Source organism: Hemibagrus wyckioides, linkage group LG09 (genome assembly GCF_019097595.1).
Source record: "Hemibagrus wyckioides isolate EC202008001 linkage group LG09, SWU_Hwy_1.0, whole genome shotgun sequence".
NCBI lineage: Eukaryota > Metazoa > Chordata > Actinopteri > Siluriformes > Bagridae > Hemibagrus > Hemibagrus wyckioides.
The window spans coordinates 1,914,691-1,931,788 of record NC_080718.1 but is presented as its reverse complement, the minus strand read 5'-3'; the positions used below and the strand labels follow the sequence as shown (position 1 = coordinate 1,931,788).

Sequence of the window (17,098 nt, the reverse complement as noted above, 5' to 3'; positions counted from 1 at the left end):
TTTTGATAGAAACTGACCACTGCAGACCGGGAACACCCCACAAGAGCTGCAGTTTTGGAGACGCTCTGATCCAGTGGTCTAGCCATCACAATTTGGCCCTTCGTCAAACTCGCTCAAATCCTTACGCTTGTCCATTTTTCCTGCTTCTAACACATCAACTTTGAGGACAAAATGTTCACTTGCTGCCTCTAATATATCCCACCCACTAACAGGTGTCATGATGAGGAGATCATCAGTGTTATTCACTTCACCTCTCAGTAGTCATAATGTTATGGCTGATCGTATATATGTATATATCGACCTCTATAATTTTTCACCACATTAACTGTCTTTGTGCTACAGAATAACCCATGAATTTGTGCTCAGATTTGCAACGTGAACGTAACTGTGTTTAAAGACATTCTGTATTTTGTCACATTATATTTCTAGTATTACATTTCATTGGTTAAGACGTTGGACTATTGATCAGAAGGTCAAACTGCCACTGTTGGGCCCCTGAGCAAGGCCATTTAACCCTCATAGTGCTCAAGTGTATAAATGGGATAAACATAAGTCGCTCTGAAACACTGAAATGCACAATAAATTAATGCCGATGTAGTTCGAACCACAATTTGTTCGAACCTCAGGCTTTAGCTGTGTAACAATGAATGTAATTTAAAATATTTTCTTAACATGATCTTATCTGTTGGCTGTGAATGGAAAATAGAGTGTGGAGAAGAAGAAGAAGAAGAAGAAGAAGAAGAAGAAGAAGAAGAAGAAGAAGAAGAAGAAGAAGAAAATACAAGGAAATACAAGAATAAAAATAAACAAACCTGCCTAATGTGAAAGCAAGTTTATTTCTGCATCTTCCATTCCATCTCATATTGCAGGTACCAGGTCCAGATCCCACTCTGGACTTTTTGTGTAAAGTATAAAAAAAAAAAACAATGACCCCTGGCAAAGCCCTATATGGACCATACCATTAAATCCAAGGTGTGTCGTCTTCTCTGCACAATCATCTTTGACAATAGTCTGTTTGGTCTTAGAACTACAACAGGCCTGCCCATTTCATGGATATTGATATACCTTTACCTTTCTTTCAGTTTTTTTCACTCATCCCTCAGACTTTTTATTGTTGCCCTTTCCCTCTATGCTGGAAGAACACCTAAGGATGTACATCAAAAGAAAAAAAATCCATACCAGAAAAAGGGTGAGTATGTCCCCAATACTGATGAATGCTTTAGAAACATGGCTGACAGTCGTTAAGCGGTCATCCAACACTGGAATGGTTTGAGGTGCAGTCTTCCAAGTTTCTGGGCTTAAAGCCTACAAGATTTTCTGACTGCCATTATGTTCAAGACAGTTTTCTGTCAGAAAGGAATGCTTGTCCCCAGAGATTTGCGAGAACATGAGCCTGATTGCTTGAAGAATGTTCTTGTTGTAAGAACATTGCCCGTTGCTGGAGGCATTACCTCCATTGTACTGGTTGTATTGGTCAGTGCTGAAAAGTATTTTCATAGCCTGGGGGCTGGTCCACATGCTCTTTATGTGCCATGTTCAGATTAGGCTTTCTTGGTGTCTATCATCTAACTTCATTAGAGCTTTATGAAAAAATTTAAAAAAAAAAAAAAAAAAAAGAAATCTGCTAATCTGCCATGTACTTGTTCTATGCCATGTACCGGGTTCAGAGCATAGGGGATGGTTCAGAGGCTCTGCATGTTCCTGTTAGAGATGTTCAGATGCCCAGAATTTGGGTTTTGTTGGTGTCTAACATCATCAGAGCTTTTCAGAACTCGCCAAATCTGCCTAAAGGCTAGGAAAGTTTCAACTAACTCTATGGGCGTTTTATATTTATGGAATGCAATTGTTTCTTGTACAGGAGCACAAACGTCAATTGTGGTAACATTTGCAAGAAGGTAATGTATAATCTATAGTATATTATAATATATTTATAGCCTTTAGCATGTAACAGCAATGAACAGAAGTTCTTTGAGTACAAGAATTGGCCTTGGACTCCAGGTAGGAGGGGTGGCATCACAGCTGAGTGCTCATGTATGTGGAAGGGGCAGATCATGGTTCCCTCTGACTGCCCCAGGATGTAGCGTGAGCACCAGTTTGAAATGCATTTGCTTGGCATACAGTACAACACAAAACCCCTGATTGTAGGAGGTTAGAACAGCATGAAAGAAAATATATAAGACATTTCCTGCAGCCCAGAATAAAAAGAGCTATAGTTTATTTTTCTGTTTATAAAACATGTTTTATCTTTAGCAAAGATTTTGACACTATCTATACTTCCACTTTCACCTCAGTTCTTTCTCCATTCCTGTTCAGAAGATGTAATAATTCGTGCCAGAAACAGTTCATTAGATCTACGGTGTAGGGGTTTAGGAGATAGATGTAGGGTCCTCCTGATCGTCTCCAGATTCCCGTGCTCAGTGTCGAGAATGAGGGAATAGAGGGTCTCCTCCAACCAATGAAACCGCTCCTCAAGGGCCAGCTTAATATCAAGAAGCTGGCAGTCGCCCACACTGTAGTTTATTTTTGGCCAGTGACAGCTTCTTCTTCAAAAAAAGTATGCAATAGGATGCCGTTGCCTGCTCGGCTCTTAGGAGATTACAGCCGGTACTTCCACCTTAGAGACATCCACCTCCTTAATGAATGCAAGGGGTGGATCAGGCTGTTGAGAAAGACTTGAACCTGTGCTTCAGATGATTGCCTCCTCAGCACCATTCATTCTAAGCAAATATTCACACAGCCGCTATATATGCCAAGATAGTCACACATGTGTGACTACATGGCAAGCAAATCTGTGGCACTACAGACTACTCTATTCTCTATTGAAAATGCTTTTAGTAAGTCAACTTTGAAGCCTATTAAAGGATTAAAGCAATTAGTTATCTATATTATACAGCCATGGTGTGATACATAATGTGATCTTTTTCTTCTGAATTGGTTATCCATTTCATAAATCAGTTATTATCCTGGCTAATAAATCTAAATAATAAAGACATGATATTCTCTAATCTATGTGGATCCCCAAAATGCTGATATTTCATGCATTCAAAAGAGAATAGTCGGTATTCAGAGAATTACGGTATAAATTTTAGTGCTGTACAAATTGTGTATTAATTTAAACAAACACATGTAGTAGTAAATATATTTTATTTACTAATATTCTTATCTGTGAGCTATAAATGTTTTGCTTTTGACTGTGCTGCTGCTGACTGTTATAACACTGCACACACTGGTTGCATCTATCTGGGTAAAAGTGTACAAATGTAGCATAAGAATTTCCTTGTATATATGCTTAAGCACTCTTATAGGCTTTATGCGCATGGCAATAAACCTGAACCTCGATATTATGCACACTTGAGTCTATAGAAGTTGAGAACTACTGGTCAGTTGCTGAAACCAGTACAGTATTTATTAAATGTTAACTGGGACAATGTTGTGAACTATAATTTACGTAAGGAAAAGAAACCAATGTGATGTAGTTCCATAAATGGTCACTGCTGCTGATATATAAGAATATTTTGGATGCTATCACTTAGAAACCATGAAGATGGCTCCAGTGGATACAAACAGTTTTGCTAAAATGGCTGACGACTACAGATGCTTTGGAAATACAATCAACAAAGATTTTGCACAATTTGTCTCTATCAGTTGATGTTGTTCCTTCAGCCGCTCCCTGTTTGGGGTCACCGCAGCGGATCATTTGGTCCACATGTTTTGATTTAGCACAGGTTTTTACTCTGATGCCCTTCCTGATGCAACCCTCCCATTTTATCCAGCTTTGGGACTGGCACTGAAAGTGTGTGATCCTGCCACTGGACCACCAGGAGGCCTTCTGTCTTTATCAGTTGATAACTTCAACAAAATAAACTACAGTAAATCTCCTCCTTCCTCATATCGTCTCGGGGAGTCTTTTATTTACATATATATTTCTGGCTCTTATCCAGAGTGACTTACAATTTATCACAGCTTCTTGGACCTGGGATTCAAACTCATGACCTTCCTATCACCAATCCAATGCCTTAAACTCTAAGCTATTACATCCCCACATTAGGAATATTTTCCTCATTAGGAAATATAATCATAATATAAATATAAATAATTTTGCTCATTAAAAATAAATTTCTAAATAGAATCTTTACATCCCGAATTCATGCATTTCTGTAAATCCACTTTCTGACAATGTTTACTGTTAAAACTGCTATACAAAAAAAAAAAAAAAAAAAAAACTTGAATTGAATCGAATTGAAATCTAAAGTTATGCTCAGAAAAATAATATTTGTAAAACTCATAATAAAGCACTTAAACAAACCGATGAGCTATCATTACATGCAATCTCGTCTATGCAACATTATTTAACGTGATCCTTTTTCCTTGTGGTTTTCTGAAAAGCATCCTTCTTCTCATGTACATGCGGGAGACTGTTGACATGGCAACAGCACAAAGCACAAAGCACAAGCACACATTCCAGGTTCTTCAGCTATGAAAAAGGAAACACACTCGTGCTCGGACACACATACACACTCTTTCACAAAGAACGGTCTTCCAACATGTACACGTAACTGCCTCAAAAAAAGGAGGAGGAATTATCTTGGGGGCGCCGGTCCATCACAAACCCTCATTCACACACACACCAATGTTTTCGGACAGTTAGAGGAAACCAGAGAACCCAGAGGAAACCCATGTTCGGACAACTCTACACAGAAATTAAGCCTAAGGCTCAGGAACTAGTGCAGAGATCCAGCGAGTTCCTGTTATCACTTGTTATAAGAGCTTGTTATAATCACTCACTTCCTCACTAGTCTCTCTCTCTCTCTCTTAATGATAATAAGGTTTTAATAAAAGTAATGCAGCCTGTCATATCAGAAACCACAAACTGTGCTATATTTCTGTGTATAGAAAGGAAAAGAAATATCAATAATTATATTTTTTAAATTGGGTTCCTGGTGGTCCAGAGGCAGGACACCACCACAGCCCAGCCACGGAGGGGTTAACTCTCAGCACTGGTTCCAAGCCCGGATAAAATGGGAGGGTTCCAACAGGAATGGCATCCTGCGTGAAACCTGTGCTTGAATCAAATATGTGGATCGGATGATCCGCTGTCACGACCCTGTACAGGGACCAGCCAAAGGACGACAACGATAACGATTTAAATTAAATAGCGTCTTTGCTTCAATTCTTACTACAGAGACAATTAGAATGAGGGCATTAATATAAACCAGTGAATTGAAGATAAGGTCTGAGACATGTAAAATATGTATATGCACAAAAAGATTATAGAGATGCACATTTTCAGCTGTGATACTTACCATCATTCTGTGCTTGTTCCTTTACTCCACAAATTACATTTTAAAAATATTTAAATGTATTTCATTTTGCTTGTTATATATTAAACATTTGGTCTTAAAGCAACTTAAAACATTAACACTCCAAGCTATAAAAATTTCAGAGAAGGAAAAGCCAGCAGATGTTGATAAGCACCAGAGGGCACTGTAATACATGCCGAATTAAATTTTGTTGAATTATTTATTGAGAGCACATCACACTGTGTGTGTGTGTGTGTGTGTGTGTGCTTAATGCTCAAGTTAGGGCTTTATTCTGCAGGTCCTGAAGCTTTTGGATCAATCAAGCACTTCACCAAATGATGTACACACAAATATGTATACTGGGATACTTTTAAAGCATAAGGAACACATACTGTACAGCTATGATTTATATGCTGGCCATAAAAAAAACACTATTATAAATCACTACACTATAAAAAGGTCTGGAAATTCACCAGGGGAAAACCTGACATAGCAAATCATTCCGTTTATGGTGATTATCAATCTAAGTGAAACTGGAATCGTGGCGGTGTAGCAGGAAGTGTTGACCCCTGACAGCTCCAGTGTTCCCAGTTCCAAGTTTCTGAGGCGATTTGTGGTGTTTGTCTTTACGGTGTCAGAGAAGAGAAGGGAGAACAGAACATGAGCTGCATGCAAGATGTTGGACCGAGCCTGGCATCTGGTGGTACCGTCTTTTGTAAAAGCCCGAGGTCTTGTGCAGTCAGATTTCTTCCTGACATAGAGGTTTCCAGACTCAACATTGCTTTGGCTCAGTGGTGGAAAAATAATGCTGTTCATGAAGTTTTCCAGGCAATTTATCACAACAGATCATTTTCTTTAGGCTCGTTGGAACAGCACAAGTTATTAGTAAAAGGTTAAATATATGTACAAAGACCTGGGACAGCTGAGCCACACTGGATTTGAGAACATGTGGTGAAATTCCTTCAGCGCTGGCGGCTTAATGCACATTTACTCCTCTGAATAATTTGCACACTTATAATTTAATTTGCATTGGTAACTCGGTCCACATCCCTGTGGTAGCCTGCAGCCCTGTTTTATAGTGTCTCTTAGCTCCTTGCATTTATTTATTTATTTATTTATTTATTTTCTGTTTGATTCTGCCTTAACCGGATCAAGGTGTATTTTTTTATTTCATGTCTCTTTTAATGCCTTTTGTTTTAGTGGCTAATTATTACTCCTCCTCACGGAATGCATGCCTCCTATAACTAAAACACACAAAACTTCCTAATATATTTAAATCTGGTTCTGCACTCCTGTTTTGCCAGTTTCTCCTCCTCTCCTTTGCTTCTCCTTCTCAACTTACATGGGAAATCATTGCACATATGAAGGCAGCGTTATCCATCTCTGCCCTTTTTGCTGGGCCAATTTAAAGACTTGTCTATGTAGGCTACAAATGCAGTTATTTCTTCCAGCTTAACAACTGAACATCAGCATTAAACACCATACACTGACCAGACATTACATTATGACCACCTGCCTAAGACTGTGTTGGTCCGCCCTTTGCTGTCCTGCACTGAGTATTCTGACACCTTTCTATCAGAACCAGCATTAACTTCTTTAGCACTTTGAGCAACAGTAGCTCGTCTGTTGGATCGGATCACACGGGTCAGCCTTCGCTCCCCACGTGCATCAATAAGTCTTGACCGCCCATGACCCTGTCGCCGGTTCACCACTGTTGCTTCCTTGGACTGATTTTGATAGATACTGACCACTGCAGACCGGGAACACCCCACAAGAGCTGCAGTTTTGGAGATGCTCTGATCCAGTGGTCTAGCCATCACAATGTGTCCCTTCGTCAAACTCGCTCAAATCCTACACCATATTGTGTGCATCATGCTGTTTATCTCTACCTGCATACAGTTTATCTTATCTTATTACATTCTTATTTATGTCATTTAAATTAATTGTTATATGCATTACTGCTACTCATTATACCTTTACCTATACACTGCTATCTTAATTTATTGCACCATATCCTTATTATTATTTCATTTAACTTACTCCTATTTGCACTGCTTGTTAATGGATGCTAATTGCATTTCGTTGCCTCTGTACTCTGATATTACCAAAAAATTAACCTTACTTTTTTTTTGTTGTCTTTTATATTTTGAGGTAACTGGCCCAAATAAATGAATAATGTAAAAATAAGCTATGTATATATTCTGAAGAGATTATGCGGTGTATATTATAAATATTTAATATATAAATATGGAAAAACTGTAATAATAGTAACCTTTATAATCCAACTTTAACACCACTTTCAGAAATAAATAAGAAAAGGTTTATACACAAGCAGGGTGAAAAGGTGTGTATAAAAATTCACAAGTTGCGAGCAGTCACACAATTAGTGTAAAATGATTTGTTGGTAGCGTATATAAACATAGTACATGGACATACATCTACCCCTACAATGAGGTAACCACAAGCAAACCTAGAGATAGAAATAAATATATATGTTGCATTATGAGGAGATACAGTGACACGCCACTGTAAATAACACAATTCTAATGAATAATCGATTTATGGTACTCAGATTCTGCACCACTGCTAGCATCCTTATCACGTGGTATCTAAAATCAATACCTTGCATTAGGAAGCAAGTGACCTGGAAAGCTAACAGTTAGAGCATATCAATATGTATGTAATTAGCACGATGGTTGTCAGAATAGAGTGGTTCGTCCGTTCTGTATTAGCCCCCTTCGGCTTTTATTATACAAAAAGAAGCGATCATACAGAAAGTAGGTCTGTTCACGCACATAATGTACTGATTGTCACATATTGGCCCTGGCAGAACAGGGTGTGTGGTTGACAAAGTATGTCAGCCTCCCAGTCGGAGTCTTGTTCTGTGGCACAGACAGCAAATCTATTTAGGGTGAATGATTGCGAGGACAGGGGTGGGAAAGCGATGAAATCTGTGCAGTGCAACTCACCATGGTCCACATCGTTTCGGACACGATCTTTGATAGTGTGGACTTCAGACCAAAAATGCAAAAAGGATCATCAAAGCCAGGGCAAGGCATCATTCTCAATGGATCTATCTCCACACAGACACAAGTCAAAACACAGTTTAACAGGCAGGATCGAGGCTCGTGTTCTTCCATTGCTTCCTGTCCTGTGTTTTTGGCATGGCAGAGTGACCCAGAGGAGGACCCACTTCCACAGTGTTCAACTAGCCACTCTTCTCCCACATTACAAGGATCCCTTACTAATCTGCATGGACCTGGATCTATCCTCAGTCACAAGGAATCAGAGGTTAGCCGGAATAACTCCGGCTCAAACCTACAGAACTCACTGCACAATTTAAAAGGGTCCTTATCCAACCTCAAGAGATTTTCTTCTTCTTCTGTACTTAAAAGCCCCAAACATAGCTTAGGTAGCGCATCTACCAGTTTCCACAGTTCCAGCACCAGTTTCAGAAGCTCAAGTTCCAGTGTGCAGAGTGGAAGCTCAAGTGAAGATGACAGCTGGGATACAAACAGTTGGAGCTCAGGAGCCACCTGTCTCCTGCGAAGCTCCATCAAGCAGCACAGTGAGGAGGTCTTTAGAGTCCGTGCCAGCTCAGGCAGTCGGCCTAAACCAGCAAGCGACTCAGAGTCTGGCCACCAGAACTTGGACCGCCAGCGAAGCGACAGAAAGTCAGAGAGCCAAAAATCCTCAGAGAAAGGACCCATGGAATGTAAGGTTAATGTGCCGAGCCAGAACTCTAGTCATTACAGCACTGCCGTTTCATCACGACTTGAAGAAAAGATTGAAGCCAAGCTCAAATTTTCTCAATTTTTAAACGAAGTAACCTGCAGAGTACTGGATCCCGAGAGTCTACAGGCTTTTGGTTTAGTTTCGCAGAAAGAGGGAACTGTTCCAATTCTGCCATCATCTCTGGCTAACTTCACCCAATCCTCTTCTCTCTCTTCACAACAGTCAACACTTTCAAGCTCTCACTCTGTGTTAAGTGGAGATCCTCTACCCGGCAGTTGGGAATCCAAAAAGACTAACACTGTTCCACCTGTGACCCAGTGGAAAAAGTGCGTACCAAGCTGCAAGGTTCTGGATCCCACTGAGACTCCGAAAAGGGCACATGAGGAAACAATTTTGATGGAACAACAAAGAAAAAAAGATGCACAGACAGAAGATGAGCTCAAATCCATGGAAGCTAGAAACAGAAATAAAGAACACCCGCGAGATCAAGACAGGCAGAGGAGAACATTGCTGGTTGGTCCAAAACAATCGCAAACAAACTCTGTTGGAAGAAAACAACCAAAGGTTGTTTCAGTCAAGACAGACAGCATTCTGAAAACATCTTACTGCTCATCCTTACCCAGAAGTGTTTATAGCAATTTAGTAAGTACCATTTGAGGTAAAAAAAAAAAAAATTAAATTAAATTAAAAAAAAGGAAATAAAAAGAAGTAAAGCTTGAAATATTATTATATTATGTTATGGGTGGATGTAAATGATGCCATGATGAAAATCTAAGAGAAAATGAACAAACTGGTTTGAGCTGCCAGGAACTCGTAAATAATCACTCTTTATAACCGTGATAAGCAGGAAAGCATCTCAGAATGCACAAAACATTCAACACTGGGGTGGAGAAGCTACAACAACAGACCAGACATCCGGTTCTATTCCCATTAGAACATGAATCTGAAGCACAGGTTCAAGAACCTGAACAGTTTCTGAGATGTTTTTCTACTCACCATGGTTGTAAAGAGTGATTATTTGAGATGCTCAAGACTTCCTGTCAGAACAGATCTAATCTTATTCATCTAGAAGGTCTTTCAGCACCCAGACCCTCCACACCCTGAATGTTTTTTTTTGTTTTTAACTCTGTGTAAACTATAAAGATGGATGTTTGTGAAATGACCAGATTCTGAAATACTCGAACCAGCCAATCTGGCAACAACAACCTCGTCAATGTCAATGTCACTGAGATTACATTGTTCCCCACTTTTTTAAAAGGTGAACCTCTTTACCTGTATCTGCATGATTGTATGCATTGTCATGCTGTGACGTGATTGGCTGATCAGAAAGATATAAACAACAACTATTCTTTAATCTTTGATATAGCACTATTTTGCCAAAATGATTCACAGTCATTATATTTCAGCGACATCTTTATGCCCTGATCCTGGTGAGGACTATGGTGGATGTGGAGCAGACAATGGGTGTGAGGAATACACCAGAGATAGGACATCATTCACACATATTTTTAGAGGATATTTTTAACAGCTAGTGTTTGGGGGTGAGTTTTGGGGGGGGTGGAAGGATACTGGAGAATGCAGAAAACATGCACATACACAGTTGTCCTATTCCCAGTGGTATAAAAAACTGGCACCTGCCATGTCTGGGGCATTTAAGAAAACTCCCCTAGGAATCATGGTGGTGCTTTCTTATAACTGTATCTTTGCATTAGTATGAAAACAATAACTGAATCACACTGGCAGACTGTGGCTGTTTCTCACAATATTCAAATACAAATAAATAGAAGATCTTAGTGTGTGTGTGTGTGTGTGTGTGTGGTGAGATAGTAGGTAGATAGACAAGTTTGCTTTTGAAACATATGTATGTGTTTAAACAAGGATATGTTTACATGTGTTATTGATTTGACCCACTGGGCTGAATGCTGGGGTACATTTCTCAGGGGTAAGCCCATGGAGAACAATCACATCACATTTGGCCTCTGATGTTTAGTAACCATGGTTACATGTACCAGTAGGTGCTATAAAGGCATTGACCATGAGGACAAAAGGGGTTTATATACACACACACACACACACACCACTGTCAAGGGTTGGAATATTTTAGGTAGCCAGTTCTGGAAGATGATGTGTTAATGTGGAGGCAGGAAGAACGGGTAAGTGTAAGGATATGAGAGAGTTTGACAAGGGCTGAATTGTGATAGTTAGACGATTGGGTCAGAGCATTACCAAATCAGCAGGTCTTTTTGTGGTGTTCCCGGCATGCACTGGTCAGTACCTACCAAATGTGCTCCAAGACAGGACATCCGGTGAACGATTGACAGGGTCATGGGTGCCCAAGGCTCACTGATGAAGCCTTGTCCGTTTTATCCAAACCCACAGGTTTGGGTGCATGTGCATCGCTTACCTGGAGAACGACCTGGCACCGGGATGTATTATGGAAAGAAGACAAGTTTGTGTAGGCAGTGTGATGCTCTGCTGGGAAACCTAGGGTCCTGGCATTCATGTGAATGTTACTTTACCACCTCCCTAAGTACACACCTTCATGGCAACGGTATTCCCTAATGGCAGTGTCATCTTTCAGCAAGAGTCCATGTTTTGACACTTTAATAGAAACATCTGTACGCCTGCATATTCATGCATAATTTTTTAACAGCCAAAGATGTCAGGCAGCAGAAAACATGCCATGCAAGCACACATCAAACATCATAATGGGGAAAAATGTCTGTGACTTTGACTGTGGCATGGTTGTTGGTTTGAGTATTACAGAAACAGAAGGATACGTGATAGAAAGGTGCGTGGCAGTTCTGTGGGGATAGCACCTTGTTGAAGTCAGAGAGGATAATGATCAGGCTGGTTTGAGTTGACACAAAGGCAAAATAACTACTGTTTTATGATATAAAATGTCCCCTCATATACACAGTTTGGGTGAGCCTGTGCCCATTGCAGCCTCAGATTCCTGGCTGACAGGAGTGAAACCTTCCACAAGGTTCAGCATGTTTTGCATTTTGATCTGCTTTTTTTGTTCCTCACAAGCCCCTGGCATGGACGAGGTTTGGTTTCTCAACTGTGGGTAAAATCTAAGGACAGATTTTGTTCTAGTTGGCTGTGCCTGGTGAGTAAGCTCACTGCAGCTTAGCGAGGGATCACTGTCAATACAACAATGAGTCATTCTGCTGTGTGTGTTTGTGTGTGTGAGTCTATCATACTGTTTCTCCAGATCTCTATCACCGGTCATATGCTTAGAGGTTGAACAGTTTCGGAGGTTTAGTGAAAGCAAAATAGGAGCAAAATGATAGTTATGACATAACATAATGTAACATCAAATTGTATAACAGCAACGATTCTTTTGTTATATATTTATAACCACTTTATTATCTTAATAGGTCTTTATTCCTTTATGTCTTATAGGTTATGATGTCATCGTGTAATCCCCATCACCTAAATAAACAAATAAATAATTTATTCACCATTTAATGTTACCATTCATTCACGTTTATTTTCTGAATGGTCCATGTGCTATTTTGTGATTTGATGCTCATTAGATACTAGCACTAAGCAGTCTGCTATAGGTAGCAGGTAGCACAAGAAAAGGTTAACCTCTGATCTCTGTTTTTATGTTTCTTCTTTCATATTTTGTGCAAGGCCTCTGATGGAGCGACACATGTCATTAGGTAGGCTGCTTTCTTTTACTTTTCCTGTGCGCTGTATCCTTCCCCTACTCCCTCCCTCCGTTCTCTCTCACTCTCTCTCTCTCTCTCTCTCTCTCTCTCCTATTATCTCTCCCCTGCCTCCATCTGGACTGAGGTTTTTAGCGCTTGCTAAAGCAGCCCTTTCTGCTGAGGAACTGGGAAGGCTAGTTCTGATGCATGCTGCTCAAAGAAAAAAGGATATAGACATGCACACTGTGATCTGATCTGAAAATGAGACGTAAAGCTTACAAATGGTAAGACAAGGGAGCCTTGCATGCATGTGTGTGTGTGTGTGTGTGTGTGTTGTGAGTGTTAAAAGGATGTGTGTCCCACAGGCTGTTGCACTACATTATGAATGAGGGAGCTTGTGCCTTGTTTTCTTTGACGGATCCAAGTTTGATCCATTTGACTATTTGTAGTGAAATGCGGTAGTGAATCTTTACTAGACACCAATTTACTACAAACTATTATTTAATATGTCTAAGAAAGAAATCCATTGTGCATGAAATAAAATATTTATCGTATTGGAGAATTCAGCTTCACATCTATGCTCTGCTTGTTGTGGTGCTACTTGAGTGGAAATTTAATTTATCTCTTTGTTTTTTTCTGTACCAGGAAAACACTGAAACAACTTTAACCAGGAGTACAGTAAATAACTCTTCTTAAAGGGGTTTCTTACTGTATATTCTATTCGCATACTATTATCATATTAGAAAACAAAGGAAAGGAAAAAGAAAGAAACAAAGAAAGAAAGAAAGAAAGAAAGAAAGAAAGAAAGAAAGAAAGAAAGAAAGAAAGAAAGAAATCGAATTTGTTAATGAACTGTGGACAATTATCTGTTATAACTGATTAAACAAAACCTGGTCTATTGATTAAATACTTATTCTTATTATTATTAATAGTAGTAGTAGTAGTTGACTATGTATTGTTGTCAAACAGGGAAATTAATTTAGTATCTTCATCCCAGTCCCATAGAGAAAGATTTTGGAAGCTCTAGTGTCTTGAGGATGTTCATATCACGGAGAAACATTAACACTGAAAACATTAGGCAAAACATTGTACCCTTAACTGCAGAGGCTGCTAACAGTCTAGCTACGTTCCTTGCACAAGAAATACATCATTTTCAGCAGGTTTCACAAAACTAAACAGTGTGTTACGTAAATTAATTGTTTCCTGCGTTAGGCAACACAAACCACAGACTACAAACAAGTGTGTAATGTTATTTCAGCTGCATGTAAGGGCAACCCGAGACACGGACCAGCCATGAGTTATGTTGTTAGTTATAATTCAATTCAATGTAGTTATTTAGTTGATTTAATGGCAATTTTACAAACAACGAACTATGTCACAAAGCAGCTTTATAGATATGCAGTTATAATGTCCATGCTGACAGTAGTAAACACCTTGACGTAGTAACTACACAGCTGGATTTGTGATATAATGACCTTTTCTTTGGGGTAATGATTTTCCCGAGAAGCAGTTTGTAGCAAGGAATCAAGGTTTCACAGGTTGCATCATCAAAAGGGCTTTAGCTTTAGCTCACAGGATGATTGCTAAGGTTTCGTCCACAAATTGTTTCTGTACACAAACTAACAACACCATCAACATCATCCAATGCACTCATCAAAACATGACACCATTAACTGCTAACCAGCCGCCTAGTACTGCATGGGATAGTCACATAAAACCCTTTCTCTAGCCGCTTCGTAATTTTTTCTTTTCTGTCTGTGTGACTGAGCTTATCCCTGGGGTGGGAAAAAATGTCACTGTGCCTAGCAGCAGCTTCTGGCCTCTTAATAAGAAGGCAGTCAAATAGCCCAAGACTACCCTAGAGGGTAAGGACGGAAATCTGGCTTCAACATCCAGATAGCAAAAGTACCTGAGGCTACAACATGAGAAAGTGTGTGTGTGTGTGTGTTTATAGGTGTCTTGGACTCTAGCAGTAATATGGATTTAGCTGATAAAGGGAGAAGCCTGGAGCTAGATGGCAAGAGTCAATGCCTTGCTAGTCTTCTTACTATAATATCAACTATTTTAACAAATATTTAAATGCTTATTTGTAATCAATTTTTTTTGTTTGTTTATCAGACACTAATAATTTGTTCCTGAATTTTTATAAATCCTCACTGGAGCTGCAATATATTTTTTTATTTTCTTCTCAGTGCCTTTGGCTACATCAAACTGTTATCCGTATTAATCTGTCTCCGTATTATAATACACATTCTACTTGTTCTTATGACATTTATTCTGATCTTTAGCAAAGGTCTTTCAGCTGTTATAAGGCTCTTTCTCACATCTTTTCCTCTGAACTACATGATTTATTTTCTCAATTCCCTGCTTTTTTCCACAGTTTCTAACTCTCCCCCCACCCCAGAGGCCAAAAAAATGGGATTTGCTCCTGTTTTCTGGTGCCTGTGTTCAGCATTGAATATCTTGTTCAATGAGTTACTTTCATGTCGCATTCTGCCACGTTGGCTAATGGTTTATATGAAAGTAGACATTTTTGTAATGCTTTATAAGTGCTTTTTATTTTGTTTTGTTTTTACTGAGCTATTTTCATAGAAAAGTTCCGAAGAAAACAAAAAGAGCTCTTTTATCCCACACAAATGTTTAAATCTTAGAAATCTTAATCTTAAAAAGTGTCAGACCCATTTCTGCTCTCTGAGATGCCCCAAAGTGCTTGTTCATAATCAACTCAAATTTGAAGGCGTTATTTTCCACCATTAAAATACTGTGTAAGGTTATCCAGCAGAGGTTAAAAAACAAGTGTCTCAAAAGCCAACAGCTATATCAGACTAGTGGTGATAAAATAATTTATTTATACTGACTGAAAATGTCTGATGAGTCGATTTCCATTCACAGCAGTGTAGTGGTAAAAAAAAAAAAGGGTTAAAATTGGTTTAATTAGGTTTTAATTCAATTCAATTCATTTGGTTTGTATAGCGCTTTTAACAATGGTCATTGTCTCAAAGCAGCTTTACAGAAGTATAGAAACATAACAAATAAATAAAAATAAATTATAAAGTTTAAAGTTAAGTTACTATTTTATCCCTAATGAGCAAGCCTGAGGCGATATTAGCAAGGAAAAACTCCCTGAGATGATATGAGGAACAAAGCGTGAGTGGAACCAGGCTCAGAAGGGAACCTCATCCTCATTTGGGTGACACTGGACAGTAAATAATGCAAATATAAATAATGTCCTTTAGCAACCAAGAGCTCTTGAGCAACTATTAGGTTATAACATGTATATGTGGGGTCCATAGCAATAAACAGTTAATCGGACATTAATGTCACTCCTTAACCTGTCAGAAACTTATTGTAGTCACAAGAAGGGTCAGTTCATCATTATTTTCTTCACCAAGCTCATTTATAAGAAATCAATAATCATAGGTGAGCTCGAAACTTTCAGAAATGAATTTCAGTTCAATTAACAACACAGTGTAGAATTTTGGTTAATATTAAAATCTTTTGTTAAAATGAACGTAAGAAATCAAAGCTGAAGAAACTTTTACTGTAGGTTTTCTGCATTCTCTCAGGATAGGTCTTGCTGCTAGACCTTATGCTGCTTTAGAATCTTATGAATTATTCAATTATCTCTACACACGTCTTGTATACAGGATAACAAAGGAGATTTGTGGCCATGTAGAACCATGTAGACTGAAGAGAAGTGAATCAAGTACAAAGCCCAGAGGGTCGTGTCATCCAGCAGAAGCTGAAAAGAGTGTTTACTGGTGATAATAAATATCAGAAATATCACCATACTAGTGATTACAGTAGCTGAGTATGTTCTGTGGGACAGCAATAAATGCAGCACTCTCGGACCAAGAAGCTACAGAATACAAATGGTTTCCTGTAATAGCTTTCAGGAGTCATTAACAACTATCTCATACAGACGGTAATGAAAGGTCAAAATCCAGATTGTAGGAACTCGTGCAAATTGTGCATGTCCTTTGAGATGTGAGAGGCAATCGATCTGTCTAGCATCTTCAAAATTGTTAGCTAGATTGTTAACCACAGCTGGGGAAGGTTACTATTTTTCCAAGAGGTCAAAAAAATGGAATTTTTGGTTGTGTCCATGTTCAGCATTGAAATTCTTTGTCATTTCACACTCCATGGTAGTGGTTAACGGGTAGACACTTTAAAAATTTGTATTTTTTGTAAGTATTTCTGTTTTTATCTTGCCTACTAGGGGCAATATATTCATAGATAAGTACCAAAAATTCACACAAATATTTCTACTTTCAAAGTAAATGATGATATCAAACTCATTTCTGCTCTTTGAGATGCCCTAAGTGCATTTTATCTTAAAGTCGAACCAATTAACCTCATCAGCCACTGGGTAAGGTTATCCCAACAAAGGTGAAACATCTCACA

The 17,098-nt window shown here is 38.9% G+C and overlaps 1 protein-coding gene across 3 annotated transcripts in view; it reads left to right on the top strand.

Moving 5' to 3' along the window:
• The first annotated feature begins 12,837 nt into the window (after positions 1-12,837).
• The window catches only part of LOC131358933 (brain-enriched guanylate kinase-associated protein), a 28,782-nt gene continuing 24,521 nt past the window's right edge, over positions 12,838-17,098 (top strand). Inside the window, exon 1 of one of the 3 annotated variants that reach the window (XM_058398374.1) lies at positions 12,838-12,978. In XM_058398374.1, the coding sequence (XP_058254357.1) occupies positions 12,956-12,978 (23 nt within the window). In that variant the 5' untranslated portion in view covers positions 12,838-12,955. The remainder of the gene's footprint in view (positions 12,979-17,098) is intronic. The other 2 variants (XM_058398373.1, XM_058398375.1) reach the window with 2 other exon arrangements.